Consider the following 23,636-nt stretch of genomic DNA (forward strand, 5'->3'; position numbering starts at 1 on the left):
CGGGCGGCGCCGCTGCGGAGCCGCTGAGCCCGCGCCGCGGGACGCTGTTTCTGAGCGGCGCAGGTAAACGCGGTGTCGCGTGGGCGCAGCTGGGCGCCGAGGATGCTGCTGGGCGCGCTGCTGTGCGCGGCCCTGCTGCTGGGCGGCGGCGCCGGGCACGACGACGAGTGGATCGACCCCACCGACATGCTCAACTACGATGCGGCCTCGGGAACCATGAGGAGGCCTTACAAGGTGCGCAGCTTTCCTCCGCCTGCCAAACCCCGCCGAGGCACAGCTCTTAAAACGGGGGAGTCGGAAAATGTCTGAATTATGCACTTTTAATCTTAGAGCTTCTCTGTGTTTCTTGATTAGGATGCAATTTCATAAGAGAATGGCTTTGGTTAAAAACTGCAAGAAAAAATAGCCTTCTTGCCCTGTGCCTTTCAAACCACTAGCTTGTTAGCAAAATGTTATTTGTTAGGCTATGCCTGCTTAATGTAGATGTAATGTAGATGGATGTGGACTAAATGAAGCAAGGAACTGCAGGAAGAAGAAGTTGCCTTAACGGTGATCTGTGTTATTGCAGGTGACTAGTTTAGTGCTTGTTTACTGTTAGATTTCTGTTGCACACCTGTAAATCAGAGGAACCCTCCTTTTTAGCTTTCTGTGAGTGCTTGTTGACTGGTTGTGGCTACACTTACTCTCCGTGAAGCACAATGTGGTGTTAAACACCTCTCACCCCCAAATGTAGCACTACATGCTTTGAAAGGTAAATTTCCAGCTGATAAAGGCTGGGCTGTTCAAGCTATGGGCTACCTGTGACTTCCTCTGTCCAGTTGCCCAGCAATACAGATGAACCCGGGGGATGGTGGAGGGAGCCCTGTGGAAGTACGTGGCATGTGTGAGTGCTGATAAGGAGCCGCAGGGCATCGGTGTTTATCAGGGACGTGCAGGGGAGGGTTTGGACTCCGTGCTCCAGAACGCGCAAACATTGGGCAGAATGTGAAATACTTAAAGTAGTTTTAACAAAGTTAATCAGTTGTCTCATATGAAGGGTGAACTGCCTGATGCATATAYGTGTGTATGTGTGTGTGTGTGTGTGTATATATATATATAAAAATGAGATACTGCTTACATTAAAGTATATGCTAGCGTATAGCACTATGAACTGTTGCTGTATTGGTATTTTTCAGCTTTCTAGTTTTGTTTATGCAGTATTGAGGAATAAAATTTAATTAACACATTTTAGAACCTAATTATCTGGAGCTTAAAGAAAAGGTTTCATCTCCCCCCTGAGCTCAGGAGCTTGCAGTAACAAGGTGTCAGCACCCTATGGATGCCTTTGTGTTTCGCCTGTAAGTAATGTAGCATAGTCAGAACTGTAATCGGACAGCCAATAGCCAGACTTACTGAAGGAGGGCTTTCAGCCCTGCATACATACCTTGAGGATTTTTTTTTTTTTTTTTTTTGACAGCTGACATCTTTGTCAGATCTGCTTTTATTAGAACTTTTAGCATGGGTTTATTGCTTCCTGAGAAGCTGCATGTTCCTGGAGAGGAACCCCAAACCCATGGGATGCCCCAAAAACACGGCAGAGCTCCTTGCGGCAGAGAAAAGAGGAGGTGGTGTGTGAGGAGGAAACATGAAAGGAAAGGCAGGCAGCCAAGGACTGCTTCAGTGTTTGCTTTCAGTCTGGGTGGCTCTGTGGTCAGCTGCTTGTTGGGGAATCTCCTCTGGTGAAAACCAGCTGCTTACTTGCTGAGTGTTGTCAGCTGTGCCCTTATCTCACTGATGGCTGTGCTCATGGAGGGGCAGGAGCAGCCTGGGAAGGAAATGAGAGCCTGTTTGGAGGTAGCAGAGGTGTTTAGATGAGCTTAAGGGAGTTATCAGTCTGGAGCCTAAAATAACAACAGAGAGCCAATCTTAGGGTGAATATTAGCAAAAAGACCAGCACTCAGTTTTTAGCTCCTTTTAAAGTTCCATGGCTATAAATGTATGACTGGATATATTGTATTGATCATGTTCTTATGTGCAATTTCATTATAAAAACGTATTTCTCTTGCACAATGTAGGCCAGCTATCGCGACTCTGAGGATAACACTTTGGATGCAGTCAGCAAGGAGAGCTTGGCAAGTTGCTCCAGGGAGGTGGATGCCTTGCGACAAAAGGTCTGTGGTGGAACTTGAGAGGATTTTCCTGCCTTTTTTTGTGGTTGATGCTGTCTGATGACACAGAGGAGCTGGATTGCAGGGATATTTTTCACAGAAGGGGAGACTGCAACGGGTTTAACTCAATTCCTCCTTCCTGGTAGCTCTGGCAAGTTCACTTGCCTGTAGCACTGTGATGCTAAAGCAGAATTCGTGGTCAGTTTAAACATGTTATGTTTCTGCAGCATGTAAAGCTAAGAAAAGGGATCTCCCATTTAAACTGTTAAAATCTAATAGATTTTGAAGGGGTGGCTGAGAGTATAAAGTGTGTGTTTGTGGCAGGACTGTAAGGCAAAGCCCCGGGGAAGTGACACAAGCAGCTGTTAAGAGCCAACATTGACACTTCACCTGAGGCCGGGAGGATGCGATTCTGCTGGTGTCGCTGTCGCAGCCTCCACTGCCTTCAGCCTTTGGGACACCAAGCGTGGGATCTGATTTTAATGTCAGTTTTCATTACTTAGGTGTGTGATTGTGGTTGGTTGCTTGGTTGGTTTGCTTTTCTGATGTAAGCTTCAAATTTAAGAAGACCATATCTTTAATTCTTTTACTGCTACTGAAGTTGGTACTTAGTTTCATTTACGGATCTGAAATCTTCCTCGGTGTCCAGGCCCATGGAAAGTAATACAAACACAGGAAAATGTAGTCTTTAGCAGCTATGTGTTTTTGTTTGTGTTTGCTTTCTGTCCTAGTCTCAGGATAATTGTTAAGCACAAAAGTGCTTTTCTGGTAATCATTAGTTAAATGTGTTGGGATTTTTTTTTTCTCTTTTAAAAAGGCTGATTCGAGCAACAAGTGATTAAAGTACAATGTCTTTACTTTGCAGATAGAAGAATGTGAGAAGAGGAGCACCATGTCCCACGAAAGCCGTAGCTTCTATATTTTTAAGCGATACTTGAATAAGATTTTAAATGAGGCTGGAAAACTTGGTCTTGTAAGTATTTGAAGACTGATTTAAATTAAATTGGAAGTCAAATTACTATTTATGTATTTTTGACTGTTATCAAGTATTGATTATTTTGACTTATTTTCAATTTAAAGGAATATAACTGAATTGTAAAGAAAAAAGATAGAAGCATGTGCCTCCATCTTTGATGAGTGTTAAATTTATAATAGCCAGATTTCTGTTCTGTTTTAGATTTTTCACTAGTCCAGGGATAGTAGCTTTCTGCAGTTTGCATTAGGAGAATCACCTAATTCATTCTAATGTCTAGTATATAGTTAGAGCTGTAGTGCATTCTGTTATCATGGCCCTTATCCCACAGTCTGTCACAAAAAGATGCTGGTACACAGTGATGGTATCAAATTAAGTTGCTGGCTGGAGATAAAAAAAAAATTCTAACTTACATCCATTTCCAAATAGGCAGCCTAAGCATTGTTTTGTTTGGCTTTATTCCAGCCTGAGGAGGATCGTGTGCATTACGATGCTGAGATCATCCTTACCAAGCAAACGTACTTGGAGATCCTCAGGTTCCTCCATGAAGATACGTGGCAGTCGGGCGCTGTGGATGATGCCCTTAGTGACATTTTGATTAACTTCAAGCACCATGATTATCAAGCTTGGCACTGGAGATTTGAAGACACTTTTGGAATTGATCCACATAATATGCTTATGGTAAGAGGAGGAGAGAGGTGGTTTATTTTAGTGTTAAAGATTATTCTTTAACATGGACATGAACACTACTGTCCTTTCACCCCCCACCTCACTCGATTGTGCGGAAATCGAATGATTTAAATTCTATAATTTTTAAGTTTGATAGATGTGTCAAATATAATAATTAAATATAATAAAGAAGTGAGCATTTGTAACATAAACTCCTGATAGGAATAACACTGATAGTAACTCTAAAGCTTTGCTGCTTTTTTTTTTTTTTTTAATATTGTAGCAGATAGGCTATAAAAACAAGAAAAAAAGTCTTGCAACTGTTTCATGTAAGTGAAGCTAGTAAAAGTAAAAACTGGAAATTTCTTTATGTATCTTGGCAGTATGCCTGGAAAATTCCAAATCTGAATCATTTGTTTTTTTCCTGCTCTCTTTTTCAGATCCTCTTGTGCTTAGTATGCGTTGTAGTTATCATAGCTACAGAGCTGTGGACACATATTCACTGGTTTACTCAGCTAAAACGTGTTTTATTAATCAGCTTTCTGATCAGTTTTGCATGGAATTGGCTTTACTTGTATAAGGTAAGTTTAGAAATTCTCAATGTTTTAGGTTAACGATTTTATAGTTACCAGAGATTTAGGGGGGGTTCTTTTAGTTTATTTAAGAATATGATTGATTGCAAAGTAAATAAAGGGATGAAAGTTTTACTTTGCGTGTTGACAGGTTTATTAGGTTTAAAAAACAACAAAACAAGTGCTGCCAACTTCTGCCACGCTGCAGAGGTGCTACAACTTGCTGCGGAAGCGTAAACTCTAAGCTTGTTGGGACAGTCCTCTGGAAAACAGTATGTTTGTTGTTGGCTTTGTTTGTTTCTTCAAAGATTGGCTAGCTGAAATTGTATTTAATGGGTGACGCACCAGACAGAAATGCTCTATTAATAGTCATAAAGTAACTGAGTGTAGAGCAGTATTTGAGTTAATGAGGAGGAATTTATCCCTCCGGGCCATAGCCCAGACATGGAAGTTAAGAATCCTGCAGAACGCCCCAATACTGGATTTGTTTTAACAGGCCAGTAATTGTGGCGTGGCAGAGTTAAGATGGCCCTTGATCGAGTGGGCTGCTCTGGGAAGAACTTAATGTTGGATATTAAAAAGCTGAGGATTTGACTGGAAAAAAAAAAATCTTTGCTATTATCAGTTGTAGGGCAAAATTATGAGTACAGGTGTGTATTTATATTAAGAGGAATTATTTTAAAAAATGGAGAAAAATGCCTCAATGTTCTAATTAGTAATTTCATGATAGCAGTCTATCTTTTCTCACTTCCCCATTGAATCCAAACATATTTAAAGAAACTTGTTAGCAACTTCTTTTTTGTCATGCATTTTTATCTTTGATATCCAGCAGTTGGTGTTATTTGAAGAAAACTGCTTTCCTCCAAGTCAGAAACTTCATACTGTTTGGCAAATGGTGATCTGCCTTTCCAGATTTGTAATCTGCTGGATGGCAGCACTATCTTTATTTCTTACGTGTAATTCTGATTCTTCTGCAGCTGGCCTTTGCACAACATCAAGCAGAAATTGCCAAAATGGGGCAGTTTGATAATGTGTGTGCTGAGAAGGTGGACTGGAGTGGAAGTCTCATTGGTAAATATTTGTTCTATTTGTTCCATTTGGTTGTTCTGTGATAGTTATAAAGACCACAAAACATTCAGAAGTAGCCAAGCTAGTAGGAAGAGTCTGTAAATAATTTCTTTGTGGGTACTAAGTGTGTTGAATCACCTTCTTAAGCCATATGTGAATATGTGGTTAAATCCTGGTTCCAGCCACAGGGCTTTGCTTCCCAGGCCTGACAAGGGGCACGTGTGGGCCACGCTGCCGGCTAGCGCGTGTCCTGGGGTTAGTGCTGAGCGCTAACGCTCCACACGCTGCCCGCTCTCATCGCACGGGTGCCCCCTGCTCCCCTCTGGTACCGCTCAGTGCGCAGTTTATTCAAGAGTGGGCAATTCAAGAAGATTTCCTCATCTTCCATGCATATGTATTTTGTATTCATGTGGATACAGAAACGTGTTCAGTAGCTATTCATCCAGTTCTGTTGTTTTATGGACACGGGTGAATATTTTTTGTTAGGCAATTGCGTTTCATATTGGAAAGATGAATGGTTGCAGCTCTTAATGAATGCCTGTTGCATCTTTCCCCTGGAGCGTCTTGGTTATGATGGGTGTGTTTTGTCAAGTTTCAAGTTTGACTCCATGAAAGTCAGACTGCAGTTAAGTCACAAATTATTTGTTCATAGCTTAATTCTATTATGTTCCATCTGTAATTGAAATGTTATTTTCTATCTTGCTCCCGCATTGTAAAATCTGACAAGTGCAGTGAACACATGTCTGTGCTTTGACTATAGAATGGCTCAGAAGCAAGTGGACATTTCAGGATGATCCTTGCCAGAAGTACTATGAAACCCTGTTTGTGAATCCTATCCTGCTGGTTCCACCGACAAAGGTATTCACCAGAGATGATGCCGTTACTCACGTTCCTGTTTAATCAGTGACACACTGCTTTTCTGTGCATCTTTTTTTCTAGGCGTTGGCTATTACTTTCACCAACTTCGTAACGGAGCCTCTGAAGCACGTAGGGCAAGGCATAGGCGAGTTCATCAAAGCCCTCATGAAGGAGGTGCCCTTGCTCCTGCAGGTGCCTGTGCTCATCATGATGGCTCTGGCTGTTCTGGTGTGTATGCACTTAGCTTATACTTACAGCATCACTGCTTCTATTTATGTTTTGGTAGTAGCATATAATTAATTATCATATAATGATTATCAAGTAATTATCAATAATAGTTAATGTCTATATATTACTTATGTTCAAGTATAGATCACATATATAAGTAATATATACTTATACATATGTATGTATAGTTTTTTTTTTATTCTTTATTTTTATTTATTTTTTTTCTTTATATATTTCTTATTCAGTCATTAAAAGCAGTCAAGGTTAAAGTTAGTCTGTATTCTCTTCCACATTTTATTCCACATTTCCTCTACAGGAATAAATTATTAAGGTAGCTTAAGATCCTAGAATCTATGACTGTTTATTTACAACTCAATTTCCACCTCTGTGGAAGTTTCTTCCTGCATGTAATGTGAGTTTTATATATGAAAGCACCGAGTTTTGACTTTATTGTAACCACTGTAATCATCTGAGCTGCTCCTTCAAGGTATTTTGTTACTGTCAAGACTGTAATTTAAGTCTTTGTTCTTTCTCTCTCCCCCAGGGTTTCTGCTACGGTGCAGGCTCTTCAGTGTCCCTGATAAGATACTTGACCTCCCCTCAGAGGAAGACGCTCCCTCTGCCTGACAGCCAGCAGGACGCAGTAGACTTCAGGCAGTACCGCACGAGTGACTCGGACATTTCCCCCTTACGGGAGCCTCCTGCTGTGACCAGAGGGCCCTTTGACAGAGGCGATGCCTGTCCCAGGCCTGGCAGCAGGAGTCCTGACCTCACCCATGTGAGCCGAGAGCTGGATGCGCAAGTACAAGAGTCTCACAGACCAGAACCCAGTGTATGTTAGCAAGTCTAGGGCTTGCTGAGCTCAGATTAAACGTACTAGACTGAAGCACCAACTAGTCTTAAGGCGGAACAAGGTTAAACAACCAAGCTTAGTCCAAATCTTGTAGAGGAGAGTTAGGAAATACCTGTTGTCCTGCAGTATAGCATTTCAGGCATATTTCCTCCTTGACAAATACTAGGCAATGGTTAACAGTGATAGGAAACTACTTCTCTTAATTGGAGCACTTCATAGTAAAGGATTTAAATCATTTCATTTTTTTGATATTTAAAACACTAATTGGCCTGATGTTAAAGACTACTCTTAGAAGAGAAAAAAAAATCAGTACTGACTTTTTTGTAGATTACAGAATATATGAAAACCAGACCTATATTCTAGATTGTGCTTATTTTATTGCCCCTGGAGCTGATAAACCTGAAGAAGTGGATCTCTCACTTCAGCTTTCTTGATTAATAGCTTATTATTAATTTTTACAGACTAGATTGCACACTGAGTCTGACGTTTGTAGACTAGCAACTCTCACAGCGGAATGTCTTCCTGAAGAGCCTGAACCCGAGCAGCACAAACAGCAGCTGCACAAAGTGGAGCAAGGGGCTGGAGAAAACTGCACACCTAATAAAAATCTGGAAGAGGAAAGTTCCACAATGGGAGCACTGGAGGACAAAGAAGAGAAGGGGGTGTCGCGTGAATCAGGGCAAGGAGACTGAGGAGTCGCCACACGGTAAGTTTTGTTTAAGCTCTATTTGTCACACATTTGTTCTGTTTTCTACATTTGAGACCTATAGCAGAACATCAGCAAGCTGAGAGAACTGACCTCTGTCACCACATTAGGATCTGTAGGGTTTGAAACAGAGAGGCTGAGTGCACATGAGTCCTTTACTGCTCTTGGAACTTTAGTGAGTTTATTTAGAATAAGATGTTATTTATATAACATACTATATAAATATTATATGCATAAAACATCTATATATAATATTTATATAAGTGGTTATATAACACAACAGGCTTGTGGTGTTGCTGCTCATCCTAAATCAAATTTGTATAACTAGATATTTTATGGTGGGCCAGCATGAGTTGTCTATGATCTAGCGAACCATTGTCTAGTAAAACAGGTTGAGGTTGCTGTTGTTTAGTCTGATTCTAATGCAGCACGGATGTATAAATACAGCTCCTCGAGAAGTCACAGAACTAACTGCAGAGCATTCTGTCTTTCAAATCACTTTTAAGTGGACAGAATTGTCAGTTTAGTTCTAGAGGATCTTAATGATTACCTTCTAGTGCAATAATCTGCCTAGGAGTAAGAAACTGATGCTGTACCAGTTTTGCTAGGACAATTCCCAATGCTAGGCAGGGAAGAACAAACATTCCAGGAAAGATTCTAGAGATCTGCTGGAGGCAGGGATAGCAACATGTGGATTTGGAAGAACATTCTGGCTTTTCCTCTTAAATGCAAGGAGATGAGTGTTAGCTTCATGACAAGTCAGTTTTCAAAGCTTAAAAAATGCTGTAATAGAATGTATATTAAAAAAAACCATTTTCAATTTAAAGATGGAGATTTCTTGATTTATAAATACTTGGAGCAAATAAATTTTCCACCTTTGCTGTTACAGTCAGTGACTTTTAGCTCACAACAATAGTACTTAAACACAGCTAAAGGCTAGGAGTCACATCAGGACTGATGCTTATAAGACAGGGGGAACAGTGACAGCAGCAGCAGGAGGCACTGGGGTAGGAAAGAGACCGCATGGAGAGTTGTTGCTTCCAGCTGCAGGAAGGACCTGCTGGCTGTGCTGAGCTCCCTGCACCTGCAACACTGGAGGTGCTGGAGGCAACACCCCCATGTGCTCGTTACAAACAACTACATCCTCCTAACAATTATTCTGACTTGTATACTTAAATATTACCAAAATAAGTCACCCGTGCTTTTGAAATAAACAGAATTACAACTAGCTTATTAAAAAGCAGTTTTTTTCTTAATAAAAATTGATTGCAGTAACACAGTTTAGAAGAAACAGACTAAGTACTGAGGCTATTTATTTCTCAATTATTTTTAAAAAAGTATAAAAGAAAACAGGACCTTTTTCCAGGGAATTATGAATTGTGGCAGGGGGAGGGAAGAGGGAAAATCAAGTTTTCCTTAAAAAGAAATTATACAAACTTAGATTTTACACTAGACAGAGACAGCAGTAGAATCCACACATTTGCACGAGGAGTACCCTGACAGAAAAGAAAATTCCTATTAATCTAAGAGATTAGAGGCAGTTAGAGGGAGATACAGTAGTCAGTAATTCCAAAAGACACTGCTATAAGTAGCTGCCAGCTACAAACAGGAGTGGCAGCTCTATCTTTAACTGCAGGTCCGTGGGGGCAATGCTGCTATTTATAAAAAAGAAAAAATAAAATTAATTGCTTTCTTTTTTTAAAGGCATGTATGTTTTTCCAGCAAACAAAAATGATACATAAGATGTTACTGTACAGAACAAGCCTATTACTTGCTTCAGCTAGAACTTGGTCCTTTTATAGCTGCGGGTAAATGCACCCTTTGTTCATCCATTCTCTTAGCTTGCGATCGTAAAATGAGGCTGAAAAAATCCTCATCGGGAACAGTGGGTCCTTTGGCAGCTGAGGGGGGAGCACATCTTTGATCATCCAGTCTGGAGCCCTGCAGAGATACCAAGCATAAACTGTGCTTATTTACATGATAGAGAAGGCAGCTTATAAGCTAAGTGAATAATATAAGTGAAAAATTACTCAAAGTTCTTGTTTTCTAACATGTAAGAGACTTAGAAGGGTTTAATGTCTATATTTTTAAAGTGGCTGAATGTTCAGGGAGATCCTACTTCTGAAATGGCTAGGTTAAAGGTGCAAAAACTGAAAATGCTCACCAAATATAGCTGTCATTAGATTATTAACATTAATAACTAGGTTTGTTATGTCAAAATAATATAACTAGATTAATCATCATTAATAAATTATCATTAATGATATTATTAATATTATTGTGTGCAGCACCATTTAAGTATTCTTTCTCTAGAAGAATAATTTTAGCCTTGCTGCTTTATGTTTCTACCCAGACAGTGCAGATACTAGGTTTATCCTCTGACATCCCAGCTCTGTTCTTTCTTTAGGCGAGGCTTCTTGCTCTTCCCTTAGAAGCTGTCCTGCACCCTGCAGCAAGGGGCCTTTCCCAGCTGCCTGTCACTGTTTAGGCAGGCTAGCTGTGCTGGTGTGGCAGCTGGCTGCGTTCCCAAGCTGGCACTGGGATGCTCACACTCTGCACTCCGCTCGTGCAGCAGCCCTGCTCTTGCTTAGTAGGGAACAGGCGCGGGGCAGGACCTGACACTGCGAATCCACTGTACTTAGTGTGAGGAGAGCGAGAATCCACCAAATTAAGCTAGAGTTGCAGAGAACAGACACATTGCTGGTTCACCACACTGATCAACGGCGCCACTGTGTCCGGTTCTGTTTCCTGCCCAAGGTAACCTCAGAAAACCTAGTCTGGATTTTTTTACACTGAGATCTTTATCAAGCCCTTAGAAGAGGACCAAAGCTCTTAGTTCTCTTTGGTTATAATGTTCTCTAAATAATAACTGGACACATCACTTATTACTATGAATTAGTGTTTCAGTTTATCACAACAGGAATGATAACCATTATCAAAACTGAAAATTTAATAGCAAATTATTTCATTTTGTAAGTTAGACCTCTGATTCACTAGAAATCCTCACAAGTGGATCCTTTTTCTAAGCAATGCTTTTACCCATGCCTTTCTGTAACCTCACTTGCTTTCACCTTTTCAGCATCCATCCAATGCATCATTTCTTTTAAATGGCTAAAAGACCACTTGGAGAAACATTTCTTATAAAGAATTCCATTATTTTATAGAAAGTTAAAAATAATTCTATATCTTATAGAGATATATGTCTTATAGAACTTTATGTTCCAATTTGTATCTTAAAACACATGCTACGGACGGGAGCTTACTTGAAGAACCTAAACACAAAACTAAATCCCTCAGGACTCAGTCTTAAGGTTTTTTCGCTCACCTGGCATTTTATGAGGATGTCGAAGAAGTCGTCATCGAGGTCCCTGTTGCCGCCGGGCAGGCGGCCGAGGCGCAGGCCGGGCAGGGCGCTGCAGCTGGCACGCTGGTCGTCCAGGCGGCGGCTCTGTGAGCTGGCCAGCAGATCCAGGAACTCATCCGTGTGCGGGGACACCACAGACACCGAAAAGGCTGTGGGACGGGAAGAAAAGCAGATTAGACTAGAAATAATGCCCTACTAGAGGAGGTCTGGCAGGCAAATACATTTTAAACCAGTATGAGCCAGGAACTACATTCAGAGAGGATGTTAATAAAAACCATTACACTTTCTCATTGTTTTAGGTGGAGAAGAGGATGCGGCTACAGCAGCAGCTGAGAATCTGTTCTTCTCCTGGAAGAAGCATCTCTGATCATCCATCCTGTTACTCTGGAATCGACTGAGCAGGTCAAAGAACCCCTCATCTGCCACTGTCTCCTGATGGTTTTTCTGAAAAGGACAGAAAAATAAGAGCAAATGCTGAACTCAAGGGCATCTAGCTCCAGGACAGCCACATGGCAGTTTCAATCCAGCAAGATCGTTATTGTATTCAGGTATCGGAGAACTGTTAAACACTAGTTTGCGTCATCCATTTTTTATAGATGGAGAGTTATCCTACAGTAATAGGAAGTGCTAATCCTACGGAAACGTTTTTGGAAGGTAAAAATCCATTAGAAACATTTCACACTCTGAAACTGAGAGAACTAGTTCTCTGATCGTTACCACAGGAGGTTTCTCCTCAGTTATTAACACACCGAAACTCAAGCGTCCATCAAGGAGAAAACAAAAGCCCCATAATGAACAGATTCCAGTTGGTCTTCAGGTATATGGTTCTCTCATTTCGATCTAATAATAAAATTATTGGTAATTTTAGCTGACTTATGTCAGGAGAGTAATGACCTAAAACATTTATCAAAGAAAAAAAATCCCACTGGCTGGTTCCAGGCAAGCTTGAAAGACAGTATGAGTCAGAAACCTAGGTTTTGTTCAGTTTGGAGAAATACAATCTGAGAGAAGTTCTAGAAATAAAATGTACATGCCAGCTGACCTAAAACTTCAGAAAATTTACCATGGAAAAAATTCTAATAGTCAGAAAAGCCTAAAGCTATCTTCATCCATGAGACATCTCTGAAACTGGTAGATTCTATATCAGTTCTCAGAGTGACACTGTTAAGGTTACGTAAACAAGTAAAACTCAAACAGATACTTGCAGGAATGTGTTTACTGTAATTTTCATCAATGGAAGATTTATTTAAAAAGCTGTAATTTCCAATCCTACCCTTTGGGAGGCTGGCAGTCGATGATCAATAGAATTACTGGCATCCTGTAGAACTTTGGAAGTGCTGCTGGTTTTGTACTTTTTGCCTTTCAGTCGATTTACAAAATGCAGCTTAGCTGAAGGTTTGGCAACCAGGGGTTTCTGCTTAGCAAGAATCTCACTGTTCCAGTTCTGAACCTAAGAGAATAAGAGTCATGAAATTAACCCTTTTAATTTTAATTACATTATACTGATGCCTCTCCAAGTTGCTTCTTTTTCACCCCAAAGTGAAGCAACTTTACATTGTTTAGTGGATCCTGCCACTTAGCTTTTGGTTGTATCACGTGATATATGATTAGTGAGATGTTATTTACCTGAAGCAGATTAGTACTCTGGTAAAGGTAGGGCTCTTAAGTGAGCCACAGTGAGACACCTGATTGATTAAATTGTGGTATAATGGTGGATTTCATCAAACACCCAGAAGTTTTCCTTACTGTCTGCGGGGTAGGAAATGTAGCTAATATGACTGCTAAAAGTCAGGTACAGGAGGCAGTCCCCGCAGGACGTTTTTGACACATGAAATAGAAACAGGGCGTTGGAGGGGGAGAGCAAAGCTGTGTACACAGTAGCTCCTGCCCAGCCTTTTATGGAGCCCTTTGGATACACCCACTTCCCCGTAAAGCTTGAAAAGGAAGAGTGAGACAAATGCCAGCAGTTGGACTGCATCACCCTGACTCAGTTTGCATATTTTCTCTTCTGGAATAAACGAAATTATCCACAAAATAATCTACAACTGACATTCCTTTATAATAACCGCATGAAATTTTTTTTTCCCCGATCCACCATCAGAAATGGTATCCATAAGCACAAATCCAGCAGCAGCACTGTCTGCCACAAGGGAATTGCCTTTAAAGGCTTAAGCTGCACCTGAGGGCAGCAGCRTGGAGCAGGCACCGCCGCGTGGCACCACAGCTCTGTAAGCAACAGAAACCTTCCCTGGAGGAGTGGCCATATGCTGCTAACATAAGGAGCTTGAAAAAAGCCCTTGACTAAACGCTGTGCTGGGCTGTTACAATTAATACATTATAAGAAGCCATGTGAAAAGTTTTGGTATATTTAGGGAAGGAACTGTTACACAAACACCATTTTGAAAGCTATCACAGATAAAGGGATTTAGAAAGTAAGAAAATAGAGCTGGTAATAACCAAAAGCTTAGAGGATCCCCAGAGAGAAGCCAGTCTGGGATACGGCAAACTAGCTTTACATCAGTGCTCAATGAGGCTCTGGGCATGAGCAAACTCTCCACAAATCACTGCCTATGAAAGACACTGACTTACATGCCTGGCAACAGTCTGTCTTGTCTCAGCTAATTGTTAGACCTTCTTTTACGTAATTGTTAAGATCAGCTAAGTGACATATCAAAGTTTGTCGCCTTCTTTCAAAGCAGTTAGGTACAAAACTTCTGACTATTTTGTCCTAGAGCCACTCTTATCCTTTTAACACAAGTAATAATAGCAAATTCACAATTTACAGTAAAACCATGACAAATTGTTTTTGCAGCCTTACTGGAGAAAAAGAAAAGTGCCAACCTTTTCTGGTGTCAGTTTCATCAGTTCCATATTTTCCATACTGTGACGGCGTCCTACTCTGGGCCTGGCACCTTCAGGGAAGAAGCAGGTTCAGCTTTTTATCACTGAGATTCCTGGTGTTACCGTTGAAGAGGGGCTCTGCCTGTAGTCACCTGACTCCAAGATATAGCAGCCCAAGTTCCCAAGTGGTGCAGTTAAATTGATCAGTAGACAGCAAATCTCTGTTAGTATAAACACCCCTCTAAACCTCATATATCTGTAAAAGGCCTAGGGAGCTATGAAGAGAGCTCATCAAATTAAGCATCTTCTGGAGAAAGCCTCATTACTGGTTACTAAGATGTCCAGTCCCCTCCCACCCCCTGAAAAGTGAGAAATAGCTAGAATACCAATATTCATGTGAAGGAGATAAGCAATAACCTGTGATTCACCATGTAAATGCTCAAAACAAATAGGGGGCTCAAGGGGCCCATTACTGCAAAAATTACCATTATACCAAGTAGTAACATACACAAGCAATTATGCAACGAACAGATTTTTTTCTTTCTGAAGTTCAACTGTTAGGATTCTATAAATAAGCACATACCATTCAAACTATTATCAGCCACATGGTTTTCTGACATCATGGAGTTATTGGTGCTATAGCTCAGCCCAAGAACCATCTGAAGATCAGAGAGATTAAGCCTAGCAGTGAGTTCTCCACTTCTATCTCCAACCTGCAGCCATATAAAATAAGCAGATCTAGTACTGCAATAAAATATGTACCTATGTTAATATAAAGCAAGCATCTTCTCTCCCAAACCGCTGGTTCAAAACTGAATTAACTTTTTATTGTATTTTAATGTAAAAACTAAAAGCAGGGTATAAACCAGAGCCTAAAGCAATTCTGCTTCCCCACCCCGAGGCGCAGACACATCGGTAACCACCGCCCTGACAGGAGCGCAGAAGGCAGCAGCCTGCGCACGTGAGGGGTGCAAATCCTACCTCTCGGGAGATGTCCAAGTGCCTCTCTGCAAAGTGCATCGCTTGGTCGTGATTCCCCAGGGCAGTGTAAGCGTTGCCCAGGCTCCAGCATGCGCGCCCTTCCCCGACTCTGCAAAGAATGAGCCAACGTTGAAGCACAGCTCCCTTTACTGACCAGCACTAGGGGGCAGGTTCTCATAACAAGGCCACTATGGGATGGCTGCACCAAGGAAAATAAAAGATTCCCATCAGAAACTCTACCAACACAGATGCCTTCAAGTATCTTGATTAAGTATGAGCTGGGCATAAGCATGAATGAGAACAAATCCCACAAAATCTTGGATTTTTAAACTCAGCACACAACTTATTCCTTCCATTCTTGCAAACATTGTACATAGCAAATCAGCTGCGTGTTGCCCCAAGGGAAAAGAAAATTACAAAACAAAAACAAAAATTGGGTTGCACTCCACCCAATGTTACAGAAAAATTCAGAAATAGTGGTCTTAAAACAAATGTTACTTGCTAATAGATTTATTCTTCTCCCTTCCCACTCTTGCTCGTTTGTGGAAAAACAGAAGATACCTTTTCTTCCAAAAGTATGCAAAATTACTGGAGTCAAATCCTAGCAAACAAAGATCTGCTTCTGTTTTCCTTAATTTATAAAGGAACAACACAAGTTGTGGAAACTGTCATTCATCAGTGCTGTAACAAATCTGAAGAAAGGCTCAGGCTCACTAACTGACATACCTTCAAGCATTCTTTTTTCCATTTAAAAACTGGAACTCAGCATTGTAGGGAATTCATATGAATTCACATATCATATACAGAAAAAAAGCAGGGCTAAAAGGTAACAGGACTTGGTTTAAGTGTCATGCGCACATTAAACAATCTCTCAGGACTTACTTGTCATTTAACTCCTTAGCAATCACCAGGTGCTTCAAATGATAATCAATTGCTTTTTCATAGTCCTGAAGCAAGGTGTAGGTGTTCCCTAGGCTGTAGCAGGCCTGCGCTTCCACCGCTCTGTCTTTAAGCTGCCGAGCCAGCTGCAACGTCCTCCTAAAAGAAAGAGGAGGTCACCACAGAAATCACTGTGGGAAAAGTTGTAAAAAGTGTACAAACCTGTTCAGCTAAAAATCACTTACACAAATTCATCAGGTTAAATAACTAGGCAAATTCGCTCATCTCTATCCCATAAAATTTTGTTAAGATTTTAAATGACTTTGTTCCACTTCCTTGCAATCAATTTCCACTCACTGTATTAGGGAGCAGACTGGTCCCCTAAACTGCATCTCCTGATTTTAATCAGTTGCTTCATCAATAATTTATAGCAATTTTCCTGACAGTTTGGACTTGACACAGTTTCCTACCTGGATTAAAGCATTAAAATAAATACTATATATTCTCCATAGATCCTGTAATACCCAAAACCACCAAGCCAGCTTGTCCTTGCTGGCTGAGAGGAATTGCAGAGCTAAGTGCTAAACAGGTTCTGCTCAGGATTCAGCCTTTTTTCCTATTTTTAAAAAGAACAGTCAGCCTAGAGACACTTGCACCCACACTGCACCTTTGCAGTGTGTGTATTTTCCTAAGTTACAGCAGCAACAATTGCTTGTACTGAGGGGATGAAGAAAAAAATCTGGATTAATACAGCCCAAATTTTGACATGCACTAGCTCAGCAACACTAAAGCCTGCTCAGATCACTCCAAAATTTAGTAAGAGCTAAGGCAGTAAATGCTCCATCTGTGAAACAGCAGCAGGAAGACACGTACTACAGAAAGATGCCTGCAGTGTCAAGAATAACCTATTTAAAAGTAACAAAAAAGTTCAAAGACAAATATTTTGCTGAACAAATCCAATTTATCTCTAAGCATATTCTGAAGAGATGGTCATTCTATAGTCAGCTAAAGTGATAAGCACAAGGAAAATAAAAATGTGCAAGAAGATATGAAATTTATAAGCAGTCAAACTAACTTGTAGTATTCTGAAGCGGTTTCAAATTCACCCAGGAATATGTAGGCATTTCCAAGATTGCTGTAGGCTCTTCTCTCAGCTGAGGTATCACCAAATTCTTTTGCAATTAGTAGACGCTTTAAAATATCAAACAAGCACATTAATCCCTCAGCTTTACATTTCAGAACACACACACACCGGAGTGCCCGCCACTGTGTGAAATGCCGGCTCTTTAGGCCAGCACCCAACAGGCACAGCCGGACCGGGAGCCGTGCACCAAGATCCAAGGCCCACCTGGTGCTGAGAACCTTGCAAGAGGCAGCACAACCCGCACGCGTGACATGGGAGCAGCCAGCCATGCACTGCCTGCACAGGGAGGGCTCCCTCCTGGGCACTGCCCTACCTGTTCATGGGCTAGAACCGCGCTCCTGAAGTTCCCCAGGAGGTAGTGCGTGTTGCCCAGATTGCCAAAGGCTCGGCCTTGCGCCGCTCTGTCCCCCAGCTCCGTTACTAGCGTCAGGTTTTCCCTGGTGAGAGAGAAGGGAGGCGAGGGAGAAGAGTAGCAACTGTAAGGGTTTTTTTGTTTGTTTGTTTTATAGTCATGGTCACCACAAAATCTCCCACTAATCTAATGAATTACATGTTTGTATCCTCGCAATCATCAACATACAAAGTTGCTACTTACTCATAATAATTTGCAGCCTTTTCTAATGCATTTTTCACATCATCCGGAAGCTCCCCTGGCTCATGAGTCCCTGTACAAGCTACACTTTTCCCTTTAGAGTGATAAACATTTCCCAGATTATAAAGTGCTCTTGCTTCTCCCACCTAAAACAAAAGCAACAGATTAACAAGGGTCTAAACTTCATGGCTTAGGCTTGTGTCTTGTACCCTAACAAGTCAGCACATAAGGAAGAAAAAGTCTAAGCACCTGCCAAAAGATGCTCTGACCCGTCTGAACAGGCTCATGTCACCCTCCTCACTCCCACTTTGTCACACCCCTCAAATTGTTTTGCTTACAATTTCCATTCAAGATGTGAGATACATAATTCTTGAGTCAATTATCTTTAAAAATTAAATAAAACATTAAATAACATTTATAAATGAAGATCCTGTAGCCTCCTAGGTACAAACCACCCTCTTGAACAAAACAGATTCTCAGCTTTTAGAAGTAATTTAATGTTCAGTATTTAAATCCCTCTGAAAAGTGACATATTCATCTTACTACTGATACAAATTGGTATTAATTTGTAATTAATTACTTAAATTGTAACCATTAACACATATGGTTTGCTAGTAACACATAGATTATTTACAGGATTCTCAAGCAATTCTTACCTTATCATTAAGCTCCCTGGAAATATCCAGATGTCTTTGACAACAAACAATAGCTTCCTCAAAATTCCCAAGTACCTTTAACGTGTTGCCCAGATTCCCACTAGCTTTGGCTTCTCCCAGCAGATCTCCAATAGTCCTAAAATTGCAGACATAAAGAAGCCATCACATGGTGTGGAACTGGAAACTGGAGAGAAGACCCATGTGTGGTGGACAGTTACAAGAACTGATGAAATTGCCAGGTTTAGGGAAGAGGAAGGATTTGTGCCCAACTCTGGTCAAGTCTTGCGTTAGATGACTCTGTCTTTTATTGGATCTATACTGAGTCTTTGAGAATCAAACACAAATGGTATATGAAATGCCTACATTTTTGTATTTCATAATATCACATTACAGTTTTACACAGAGAAACACAAATGAGTTCTGTCTAGCGAACAGCAGAGCTGGCTTAGAACAGTGGAGAACCCAGTGAGTTCCAGAAATGGGAAAAGGCAAAGGAAAGCTGGATTTAAAGCAACGGGGTAATTCATTTTCCACAAACGTGGCAAGGTGTCAGTCACCTCTGAGACCACGGTGCTGCACTGGCTTCTGGCTGCCCAGGGGAAGGGCACGAGGCACCTGCGGGGCTCCGCGGGCACCAGTGCCCTCACTGGCAGGCTGGGGTGGACAAAGGAACCACCAACCGCTCGGCTTTACGAGAAGGAAAAGGAGAACGTGGTCAGGGCGAGACTCGGTTACCTCGCGAGAGTGAGGTCGTGGTGATGGTACTCCAAGGCCTTCGCATACTCATGCAGGTAGAAATAGGCATTGCCGAGCTGGCTGTAAATAGCACTGAGCGTCTTCAAATCTTCCGTTCCGACCTGCACAGCTGCCTCAAAGAAAGACACACCGGCTCGGCAATCTCCTGCCTTACAGAGGCGCTCGCCCTCCAGAGCCAGCTCCAGGCAGGAAGCCTCCATCCTGCACAATTGGAGCAGAAAGAAGAAAAGGTCATTTCTGACCAGTGCTTTGCCCAGCGCGTCTGGAGGGCTGGACGTCGTTCAGGTCTCTCCTCTCGCTTAGCACTGGGATTCAGCATCGCAGCACAAGCCATGAACGCAACAGTACGAAAAGCAAAGGCAGAGATGGGAACTGCAACTCTGAAAATAATAAGCAAGTGTAACATGGTAACAGAGAGCTTTAAAAAATAAAATTAAAAAAAATTCCAAACTCTACTTCATGCTTATATAGCACCAGTAGGACTCTTAAAAGCAGAGTCTTTACTATGTAGACAATTTTAGAACATCAAACTAAAAATCAAATGTACAGATTACTGGTGAATACTCATCTTGACAAATAGAGCACATTATTTTAAGTTTTCTATCCTACTGCCTTATGAATGCACAGCAATCAAGAAATTAAAAGCTTTAACAGTGACACAATGGATATGGTAGTGATCAGAGCAGGCAAACAAGGATACCACCAGTCGCTCTCCTTTCCATCCCCCAACACCCAAAAAAAGGCTATTTTACTTTTAGGTAGATAGCACAGTTATCTGCAGAACTGCTTAGCAAAAACAAACAAACAAACAAACAAACAAACAGTAAATTCAGCAAGTTCGTGCAGTTAAAGGGAGAAAAAAGAACTAGGTGGAATTAATGATGAACTGCATTTCAGTTTGAGTTACTTAACCTCAAATCCCACCATTCAATAAGCTGTTGGAATATTTTTGATTATTATGAGCAAATAATTGTGTAATTACAGTTATAAAATCCTGTAAGCAGCAAAAAAAAAGATATTCATTAAAGAATTACATAGCAGAATTGCAGAATATTAACACATTTTGAACAATGAACAAAAGAAGCTTTGTTAAAGAACTATGATTGGCAAAAAATAGTTATACATGCTTATGCAAGTCTGTAAGAGGTAAAATTTCAAATTTTAGTAAGTGTTAATTATTATAAGTAACACTTATTTTACAGCTTTTGGGAGCAGCAGGAATTAGGGAAGCGGAAAATGAGAAGAAAAGGAAGCTTCACAGTCTTCATCCTGGAACAATGCAGTACATAGGCCTTTTTGAAACACATGCACTTTAAAAAGCTCACAAAAATGCCATCATTTCACTTCAAAAAATGAAGGAAAACTCAGTAAGAGACATTCTTCAATAAAAAGCGTGTGCTAATATTATCCAGAAGCGCCACATGTCATTCTTGTAAGTTTGCACATTGCTTTCAAATTGCTCTTCAACTTGCATTATCCAGTAAACAATACAGTGACTCTAATACATGAGTTGGCATCTAAACAGCACATCTTATAAATCAAATGTCCTTGTTATATCATCATGTGTCATTTACCAGTTGTAGCAATGAATCTTTTAGAATCCTGTCCCTAAACCATTTTTCCCTTAATATGCAAGAACAGCAATAGTAACAATCATAAATAGTTGCTAGTCGAAAGTTATTTTTATGAAATTACTAGAAAACAGCTCTTTTGACAAGATGTGGAGATGAAATATTAAACAAATCTGCAATATTTAGTATTTTTAATTAAAAAGAAAAGCATTGCATTATATTGTATTGTACTCTAAGTAAGAGCAAACATTTTCTGAAAAAATCCACTGAATTCCCAGAGAACTAGAATTTAACCCACAAGGACAACAAGCAACCAGCACAAAGTAGTCCCATACCTGCTGCTCTTCGACATTCCACAACTTAGGCAAAGGGAGATGACAGACATTCTTTACTCTCAGAACTAAAAATAATGCACGCTCAGAGGCTGGTAAAGATGCAGACACCAGATTACAACTCAAGGATGACGTTCTTCCCAGGCCCAGTTCCTCAGTTTGGTTATCCATAACATACGCAGTATTTTTAAGTTTGGAAATTCTCCTCAGAGAGGTTAAAGAATTCCCATTTGCTAGGACACACAGCCTGATTTTTTTATTATATTGTGCATGTACTCTATGCAAAATGGAAATAGGCAGAAATGATTAGAGTATGTTACACCATCAGCAACTAAAGGTTTAAGATTTAAAACATCTCATTGGGTAATCTTAAATAATCCTATCCCAAGAGGTTCTCTCCGGGCACCTCATGTTAGCTGACAGGTCCAATTAAACTGATGTTTGGAAAATGTGGTGCTCCTCAGATTTAGAGCATTACAAAAGCACACTTTATTATTTTAGTTTGAAGGCTTACAGCAAAACACATATGTGGCATAACCGTCAAATTTGGTTATATCAGGCCTTAGTTCTATACATTTAACTCATGAAATAATTCCTGTTTTCTTTTGTAATTGCAATGCATCAGTCAACTAATAAATGAAGGAAAGGCATAGCTTGAAAAGGTACAGAAGATAATTTCAGAGAATGCTACAGATGTGGGTTTTTTCTTTTCTGATATACCACATTCGGTTAATTTTACATTATTTGAAAGACTGCCAGGTGCCAAGGCAGCATCACCAAGGAATTCAAAACCTAATCTTTGGACGTAGCAACTTTATATAATTTGTAGAAACAAAAGATCTATTTTTTCCATATAACCATTAAGATATTTTAATCAATCTTGTCATAAACCTTAGCTTATCACCTGTTAGAAATACAAAGGTTAAGTGAGAATGAGAATTGGTCTTTGAGTAAAAAGGAATCCCAAATTTAAATATTACTAGGAGTACAGTTCTAGAAAGATTATACTGACTAGTTAGAGTCTGTGGGCAATAAATTAAAGTTTTATTTCCATTTAAATCAACTCTTACCGAGTTTTGAGAACTTCAAAGTCTACATAAGCTACAAAGAAGATAAAAAGGACAGAAAATGAAATATTTATTTCAATTTACTTCAGCTGCCTGTACGCAATATTAATATTTTATTCATGCTACACGAGATCTATGAAGTCATTCAGTTATTTTACCCAGTCACTTCTCGTTAAAAATTTGAACAGGCTTACTCATCAAGTACAAAAACCATTTTTTTAAAAATCTTCAATAAACAGTTATGAAAAAAAGACACATTTTAGAAAAAAATCTATATAACTGTTCTCCATTGAAAAGAATATCCTCTCCTAAGAGCGATCCCAAAAGTGGTTTAAACTGTCCTATGTTAAGTAGCACATAAGCAGACAAGACAGGGTTAGGTTATCAATATTTTAGGAAGTCATTAAATAGTTACAAGGAGAATATGAAATTACTTTCTCTGTTCCCAGGACCGAATTGAATTACTTATTTATTCAACACCCAATACCTAAACAAAAGCCACATTGAACCAGCAGGGACACAAAGGCCCATTCATCTGGGCGCTTCTAATGAAATTCTGCTCCTGCCAAACACAGTCATGCTCTTCCAGATATGATTTTGGAAACATTCACACAGGGCCTCACTTTGTTATTCTACTGCGAGTTGCCTGGACCTGTGCTCCTCTGAAAGGCTGGCATCTCCTGAATAATTTGTCATTTGTAAAGCTACCTCATCCTTATCTGTTACTCTGAGCTTTTCACCTTATCAGACTCCCTTTTGCCCCACTTCTGCTCCCCCCGCCATTCCCCACTTTTATTTTTCTTATTAAACCTCTTTTTTGACCTCCCTACATTCCCGTTTGGATCTCTAACACTTACAAGAGAACAAAATAAACCTAATGGCATCACTTCCCCCAGCCTCCTTGCTTTTCTCCAGTGTTTGGAGCCTCCTTTCCTTTAGCTGCTCCCATCTTTCTGTAAGATGGTAAGAAATAAGGCAACATAAGAAAGTAGGAAGACTTATTTTTACACTGCTAACTATACTACTAATCTTTTTTCTTTCTTTCTTTTTTTTTTTTTTTTTTTTTTKTTTAAACAATCTCACAGAGAGGATTTCTGAACATTTATGACAATTTGCATGGTGTGTTGGGGAGGGTTCTCCCTGCCATGCAACTTAGCTGTGAAATGTATCAATGCTCGTCAAAATGTCAGTGTAGCAGAAAAATTACTACCGCGCCTCTCTAATTCAGATGTATAAAATGACTACTGGCACAAGCACTCTACAGTATAGATGATACATCTGATTTCAGCCCTTATTCTTGGCTTCTACACATAATGTAGAGGCTAATTTCTAACTTAGCTTCAAAGAAAAAAAAATAAAAGGGTTCTAAGGTCTCAGCA

At 40.3% G+C, this 23,636-nt stretch overlaps 2 protein-coding genes across 4 annotated transcripts in view; one reads left to right on the top strand and one right to left on the bottom strand.

Annotated features, from left to right (window-relative positions):
* Positions 1-12,590, top strand: CLCC1 (chloride channel CLIC like 1). Of its 2 annotated transcripts, none has more exons than XM_026043838.1 (11): positions 1-234; positions 2,055-2,150; positions 3,013-3,120; positions 3,586-3,801; positions 4,230-4,370; positions 5,339-5,432; positions 6,190-6,287; positions 6,369-6,515; positions 7,060-7,347; positions 7,830-8,074; positions 11,738-12,590. In XM_026043838.1, exons 1-10 carry the CDS (start codon positions 103-105, stop codon positions 8,058-8,060), a joined length of 1,551 nt encoding a protein of 516 aa, XP_025899623.1. In that variant the 5' UTR covers positions 1-102; the 3' UTR covers positions 8,061-8,074; positions 11,738-12,590. The 2 variants fall into 2 exon arrangements, with proteins under 2 accessions (XP_025899623.1, XP_025899624.1); XM_026043839.1 differs by having other exon boundaries at positions 7,060-7,293.
* The window catches only part of GPSM2 (G protein signaling modulator 2), a 23,479-nt gene continuing 9,198 nt past the window's right edge, over positions 9,356-23,636 (bottom strand). The window contains exons 3-15 of one of the 2 annotated variants that reach the window (XM_026043836.1): positions 19,267-19,488; positions 18,532-18,667; positions 17,879-18,021; positions 17,597-17,720; positions 17,215-17,330; positions 16,143-16,298; positions 15,261-15,369; positions 14,863-14,992; positions 14,280-14,350; positions 12,712-12,888; positions 11,720-11,882; positions 11,400-11,587; positions 9,356-10,015 (exon numbers count right to left, since the gene is read on the bottom strand). In XM_026043836.1, the coding sequence (XP_025899621.1) occupies positions 9,851-10,015; positions 11,400-11,587; positions 11,720-11,882; positions 12,712-12,888; positions 14,280-14,350; positions 14,863-14,992; positions 15,261-15,369; positions 16,143-16,298; positions 17,215-17,330; positions 17,597-17,720; positions 17,879-18,021; positions 18,532-18,667; positions 19,267-19,488 (1,900 nt within the window). In that variant the 3' untranslated portion in view covers positions 9,356-9,850. The remainder of the gene's footprint in view (positions 10,016-11,399; positions 11,588-11,719; positions 11,883-12,711; positions 12,889-14,279; positions 14,351-14,862; positions 14,993-15,260; positions 15,370-16,142; positions 16,299-17,214; positions 17,331-17,596; positions 17,721-17,878; positions 18,022-18,531; positions 18,668-19,266; positions 19,489-23,636) is intronic. The other variant, XM_026043837.1, reaches the window with a different exon arrangement.

This window comes from Nothoprocta perdicaria, unplaced genomic scaffold (genome assembly GCF_003342845.1).
Source record: "Nothoprocta perdicaria isolate Ctin4 unplaced genomic scaffold, notPer1 scaffold_34, whole genome shotgun sequence".
In the NCBI taxonomy this organism is placed as follows: Eukaryota; Metazoa; Chordata; class Aves; order Tinamiformes; family Tinamidae; genus Nothoprocta; species Nothoprocta perdicaria.